The sequence below is a fragment of the Diaphorina citri genome, unplaced genomic scaffold, assembly GCF_000475195.1.
Source record: "Diaphorina citri unplaced genomic scaffold, Diaci psyllid genome assembly version 1.1 scaffold1864, whole genome shotgun sequence".
In the NCBI taxonomy this organism is placed as follows: Eukaryota; Metazoa; Arthropoda; class Insecta; order Hemiptera; family Psyllidae; genus Diaphorina; species Diaphorina citri.
This window is the reverse complement of record NW_007379290.1, coordinates 46,787-53,327: the sequence shown is the minus strand read 5'-3', so window position 1 is coordinate 53,327 and position 6,541 is coordinate 46,787. Positions and strand designations below refer to the sequence as shown.

The 6,541-nt window shown below is 35.8% G+C and overlaps 1 protein-coding gene across 3 annotated transcripts; it reads left to right on the top strand.

Annotated features, from left to right (window-relative positions):
- The first annotated feature begins 578 nt into the window (after positions 1-578).
- On the top strand, positions 579-6,261 carry LOC103517485 (adenylate kinase isoenzyme 6 homolog). 3 transcript variants are annotated; one of them, XM_026829567.1, is made up of 5 exons: positions 579-805; positions 989-1,069; positions 3,954-4,139; positions 4,709-4,823; positions 6,076-6,261. In XM_026829567.1, the coding sequence occupies exons 2-5, from the start codon at positions 1,030-1,032 to the stop codon at positions 6,251-6,253; spliced, it is 519 nt and encodes a 172-aa protein (XP_026685368.1). In that variant the 5' UTR covers positions 579-805; positions 989-1,029; the 3' UTR covers positions 6,254-6,261. The 3 variants fall into 3 exon arrangements, with proteins under 3 accessions (XP_026685368.1, XP_026685369.1, XP_008480742.1); XM_026829568.1 differs by lacking the exon at positions 989-1,069 and having other exon boundaries at positions 579-893; XM_008482520.3 differs by lacking the exons at positions 579-805; positions 989-1,069 and adding an exon at positions 1,273-1,399.
- Positions 6,262-6,541: the final 280 nt, after the last annotated feature.

Sequence of the window (6,541 nt, the reverse complement as noted above, 5' to 3'; positions counted from 1 at the left end):
AATAATATCCCAGGGTTGTCCAAGCTTTGTGCACCGGGTCAATGAAATAGGTACCTATAGGTACATAAATACTGATTTTCTTTAACCAAGATCGAAAAATTCCCGGAGGGACGGGCCCCGCTTGTTGTATTTTGTCACATTACTCACATTTCTAATTTTCTATCCTTCCAATCCACAAATTTCGGGATGTTCCTGTAAATTTTGAATTTAATTCAACATAATATCTAAGTAAGTCCCTAGTTGAAATCACCGCTCGCCAGTGTTGATTCTGATTTCGATTAAAGTCTTGATTGGAATCCCACTAATCCCAGTACATTTCTATCCTTCCAATCCAGAAATTTAGGGATGTTCCTGTAAATTTTGAATTTAATTCAACATAATATCTAAGTAAGTCCCTAGTCCCTAGTTGAAATCACCGCTCGCCAGTGTTGATTCTGATTTCGATTAAAGTCTTGATTGGAATCCCACTAATCCCAGTCAGTCATCCAAAACCGTTTTGGCCGGTAAAAATTTCTTCACCGTAAGCCCAGGAGGAGTGATTTCCTCAGGTCGGTAAATTAGACAGTCCCCACAGAGCGTCTGTGCTGTGCAGTGTGCAGCTAGGAATTTTCTTATCAGTCAATAGATCTGTGCAGTCAGCAGTTTTTTCTATACAGTTGCAGTTTTTTTCCGACCCGTCTCTAGTTCCCCCTTCCCACAGTTTTCGTGTGAGGTATTTCTAGAGTGGGGTTTAACAAATCAGTTTCGAGTTTCTAGATCATTCTAGTTCAATCCAGAATTGAAGCCAACTCGGAATGAAAACGTGGTTTAAAGTATTGAGTATTGAGCTCCAGTTTCTTTGTCTTGATTCAAGATGTCTTCCAAGAGAACCAAACCCAACATTTTAATAACAGGTAAGTGAGAGAATGATAAAGTTGGACCTTTGTACCCAAGCTTATCTCTTCAATTGTTCAATCCAGAATTGAAGCCAACTCGGAATGAAAACGTGGTTTAAAGTATTGAGCTCCAGTTCCTTTGTCTTGATTCAAGATGTCTTTCAAGAGGACCAAACCCAACATTTTAATAACAGGTAAGTGAGAGAATGATAAAGTTGGACCTTTGTACCCAGTCTTATTTCTTCAATTATCAGGAGTTTAAGAAGTACTGTGTAAATCATTTCAGTTCTTATTCAGAAGTCATGGAAAATTCCCATTAAAAAAAAAAGCTGTCACAAACAAGCAGTGAACAGTGTTCCTATATGGTAAGGTTAAACAATGAAAGGAGCTTTCTCTTTCATTAGTTCAATCCAGAATTGAAGCCAACTCGGAATGAAAACGTGGTTTAAAGTATTGAGCTCCAGTTCCTTTGTCTTGATTCAAGATGTCTTCCAAGAGAACCAAACCCAACATTTTAATAACAGGTAAGTGAGAGAATGATAAAGTTGGACCTTTGTACCCAAGCTTATCTCTTCAATTATCAGGAGTTTGAGAAATACTGTGTAAATCATTTCAGTTCTTGTTCAGAAGTCATGGAAAATTCCTATTAAAAAAAAAGCTGTCACAAACAAGCAGTGAACAGTGGTCCTATATGGTAAAGTTAAACAATGAAAGGAGCTTTCTCTTTCATTGTTGTGGCTTCTGAATAATTACCATCATTCCAGTTCTTTTTTATTGCTGCCATAGAAATCCTCATTTTAACCTGTTTTTACGGGTTTTTCAAAACGGGTTTAACCACATTTACCATGCTAGAGGAAGGACATTTCATCTGTAACATCCCACAACATAACCTTAACACTTCAATAACTTTTGAACAACAAAAATCTAAACAATCTCCAATGTCTAATCAGAAACATGAGAGAAGGAGAAGAAATTTTTTCTGCCTTAATAGGTCATTTCTACTTTCCTCTCTCATCTAGTTGCAAAATACTCAAAATAGTAGCATGCCAGAGGAAGGACAAATTTCTGGGGACACACCTTTAACATCCAAAATATACCAAAATTTCATTTTAAAAAAATTAAATAAATCTTTATGCTTATAAAGCTTTGTTTTAGCTATTGTACAGAGTAAAATTGAATGAACTATTTTTAAAGACAGTATACTGGGTAAATAAAATTACAGTTTGAAAAAATCAACTTCATATCATATGTACATGTGGTTGCAAGATTTGAGCAGACACGGAGGTGAGTCATGGTTTGGATTGCGCCACATTCGCACTTGTCATCCTCCGATAGCCCCCACTTGACCATGTTGGATGCGCAACGTCCAACTCCTGTTCTCAACCGGTTCAGGCATCTCCAGGTTGGGAATTGCAGATGTGATCCTGATCCCTTTGCTATTTCTTCTCTGAGGTCAAATGGCGGTTCAGGTGTTTTCAGTTTCCACAGTTCTATTTGTCTTTTTCATTATTGTGGCTTCTGAATAATTACCATCATTCCAGTTCTTTTTTATTGCTGCCATAGAAATCCTCATTTTAACCTGTTTTTACAGGTTTTTCAAAACGGGTTTACTTAACCACATTTACCATGCTAGAGGAAGGACATTTCATCTGTAACATCCCACAACATAACCTTAACACTTCAATAACTTTTGAACAACAAAAATCTAAACAATTTCCAATGTCTAATCAGAAAGATAAGAGGAGAAGAAATTTTTTCTCCCTTAATAGGTCATTTCTACTTTCCTCTCTCATCTAGTTGCAAAATAGTAGCATGCCAGAGGAAGGACAAATTTCTGGGGACACACCTTTAACATCCAAAATATATGTTGGATGCGCAACGTCCAAATCCTGTTCTCAACCGGTTTAGTCATTCAATGTCTAATCAGAAACATGAGAGAAGGAGAAGAAATTTTTTCTGCCTTAATAGGTCATTTCTACTTTCCTCTCTCATCTAGTTGCAAAATACTCAAAATAGTAGCATGCCAGAGGAAGGACAAATTTCTGGGGACACACCTTTAACATCCAAAATATACCAAAATTTCATTTTAAAAAAATTAAATAAATCTTTATGCTTATAAAGCTTTGTTTTAGCTATTGTACAGAGTAAAATTGAATGAACTATTTTTAAAGACAGTATACTGGGTAAATAAAATTACAGTTTGAAAAAATCAACTTCATATCATATGTACATGTGGTTGCAAGATTTGAGCAGACACGTAGGTGAGTCATGGTTTGGATTGTGCCACATTCGCACTTGTCATCCTCCGATGACAGTATACTGGGTAAATAAAATTACAGTTTGAAAAAATCAACTTCATATCATATGTACATGTGGTTGCAAGATTTGAGCAGACACGGAGGTGAGTCATGGTTTGGATTGTGCCACATTTGCACTTGTCATCCTCCGATAGCCCCCACTTGACCATAAGAGGATGACGGCCCAGATCGGACGTACACACGACGGCTTCGATCGAGCCGTTGACGGGCGCGTTAACGCAGATGACAGTCTTGAATTATTTTGAACGGCATGGCTGGATTTTTTGCGTACGATGATTTTAGTTTAGTCATTTCCAGGTTGGGAATGGCAGATGTGATCCCTTTGCTATTTCTTCTTTGAGGTCAAATGGCGGTTCAGGTGTTTTCAGTTTCCACGGTTCTATTCTTCTCGCACTTGGTGTTTCCACAGTTCTTTGTTCTAATATTCTGTTTCTTTTGTTGTCTGAAATCTGTGCCTGATCCTTGAGTGACTGAGGCAGCAAATTGTAGATTTTCTTTCCCAAGTATGTAAAGTGTCTCATGGTTAGTGATTTGTGTAGTGGTTAGTGATTTATTAACCATTTCGTTCTTTTCTATAAAAAAAATTTGCCCCTTTTTCACTGTTTTATACGGAATTTTGATTATGTCAACTTCCGTTTGTGCCTTTGTCCCAATTAGTTAAAATAATCAAGGTTCTACTGTTTATTTAATTTGAATAGGAAGAAGCTTCAATTCAAAACTTCATTATTGTGGACATATTTTTTTTTCTCTTTATTTTCAGGCACTCCTGGTACCGGCAAATCCACCCTGTGTGAAGAAGTTGTCAAACAATGTGATAGTCTTGAATGGATAGACGTCAACAAGATTGCTCGAGAGAACCAGTTCTATTTGAAATACGATGAACAGTATGAATGTCCCGAACTTGATGAAGACAAGCTTCTGGATGAATTGGAACCACGGGTACAAGGTGAGATAAATCAAGTTTTCTTTAACTTGAAAAAGTTGAGGACACAGCCTTATGGTTGATTTCACCAATGACTTAATAAGAGATTTCACTAACGAGAGAATTTTCAATAAAGAAGAGAGAAAAAAAAAAATAATCCAAAAAGGAGAATTTTGAATTTAGTTAAAAATCCTTTTTGAATTTAATTTAAAATTCTCCTGTTAGTGAAATCTCTCACTAAGTCATTGGTGAAATCCACCATTAGAATGGGTATTTCCAACAAAATCCAAATTCTGTTAATAGTAAAAGTCAGTATTTTGTACATTGTTCTAAAATGTTTTTGAGGCTCAACATTTTAACAAATTTGATCTTTTTTCCTAAGGTGTTTGCTAAACTTGATAAAAGAGACAGCAATGTTTGAAGGAGAAAAGTGAAAAAACAACAAGAATGGGATGCAATAGTCCTACATACTGGACTCCGCACACAGGAATTTTGTCAGAAAGGACCCCCCATTTCAATGTAATGTATTGTAAAGATTTTTACCAGGAAACATCATAATAAGTAAATATTTCTATTCATGTACTTTTTTTCAGGTGGAGGTAAAATCATTGACTACCACAGTGCAGAAATGTTTCCCGAGCGTTGGATAGATCAAGTGTACGTCCTGTCAGCTGATAACACCACCCTGTATGATAGACTTGTAGAAAAGTAAGTGAGACATTCTGTATGTCTACTAATTTTAGAACTTTATTGTTTGTGTAACAATTTGCACAACATTATAATATAATCTTCTGTTTGGAAAAGATTATTCTATAATTTTTTCCAAATCAATTTGTTCTTTGACCCCAGAGTGATTTAATCATAACTGAATCAAAACCTTCATGCTTGTATTTAAGTATTAGTACCTTTCTTATTCTGTATGTCTACTAATTTTAGAACTTTATTGTTTGTGTAACAAGTTGCACAACATTGTAATATAATCTTCTGTTTGGAAAAGATTTTATATTTTTTTCCAAATCAATTTGTTCTTTCACCCCACAGTGATTTTATCATAACTGAATCAAAACCACCATGCTTGTATTTAACTATTAGTACCTTTTTCATTCTGTATGTCTACTAATTTTAGAACTTTATTGTTTGTGTAACAAGTTGCACAACATTGTAATATAATCTTCTGTTTGGAAAAGATTATTCTATATTTTTTTTCCAAATCAATTTGTTCTTTGACCCCACAGTGATTAAAATCATAACTGAATCAAAACCATCATGCTTGTATTTAACTATTAGTACCTTTCTTTATGAAATTGATCAAAGAGGTTCAATACATTTTGATTTGAATTGAGCCTATAGGTGTCTGTTTACAGTTCTATTTCTGAGCAAATTCACTGAATTACCCGTTATTAAAGTTCTGTGCATTTTTACCATACAAGGTTATTGTTCTAAACTGGTAATTGTCAGGCTTTTGTTCTTTCTCGTGATGGAGGATTCAGTAACTTTGTGAATTTCCATATAAATTGAGATGAAATAATGACTTATTATACCCAAGTGTAGAGTGTAAGTCTTTAAAAAAAAAAAAAACACCCTTTTTATTTTGTAGCAATCAAACAACTGCTACATTAGGCACATGTGGTCTGTGCTGTAGCATACCCATGCTACTCATCAGATGGGCAAGAAGAGACACAGTACTTCCAATTTAGGTGCTGGGTCAACACGAGAACACCAGTTTCAGTATTTGAAAGTATTTCATCTCAATTTGTTCTTTCTGTTTGATACAGAGGTCAAAGTTCACTGAATTACCCGTTATTAAAGTTCTGTGCATTTTTACCATACAAGGTTATTGTTCTAAACTGGTAATTGTCAGGCTTTTGTTCTTCCGATTTAGGTGCTGGGTGAACACGAGAACACCAGTTTCAGTATTTGAAAGTATTTCATCTCAATTTGTTCTTTCTGTTTGATACAGAGGTCAAAGCGGCAAGAAACTACAGGACAATCTTCAGTGTGAAATATTCCAAACCATCCTGGAAGAGGCTCGTGACTCCTACAAGGAAGACATTGTTGTTTCGTTGCCGAGCAACACTCATGATGACATGAGCTCAAATGTGACGTCCATCATTCAGTTTGTGAAACAGTGGAAATGAAATTCCCCGTGCAGGAGAGTGATGAAGGAACAGTGGAAATGGAATTCTTCAGCAGAAAGGTGACAAAGGAATAGTGCAAATGAAATCCTTCTCGAGAGGTAAGTCTGTATCAGTACAAAAAAAATTCGCTGGAAGCAGTCATGAAAGGAAATTGAAACGCTGGATGGAAATTTCATTGATGAACTGTGGAAATTTGAATCTTCTGGCAGACTTTTGAGGATCGGAGACTACAAAATCCTGGGCACGTGAAGCAGAGTTTTCTCCCAGAAGATAGGGTCACTCTTCCCT

What these genes read in the sequence shown, in the direction of transcription:
- LOC103517485 (XM_026829567.1), top strand. Translation starts at nt 1,030, where the DNA reads ATGTCTTTCAAGAGGACCAAACCCAACATTTTAATAACAG. An exon ending in ACCCAACATTTTAATAACAG is followed by an intron (nt 1,070 to 3,953) that starts GTAAGTGAGAGA and finishes CTTTATTTTCAG; the next exon opens with GCACTCCTGGTACCGGCAAA. An exon ending in TATGATAGACTTGTAGAAAA is followed by an intron (nt 4,824 to 6,075) that starts GTAAGTGAGACA and finishes TGTTTGATACAG; the next exon opens with AGGTCAAAGCGGCAAGAAAC.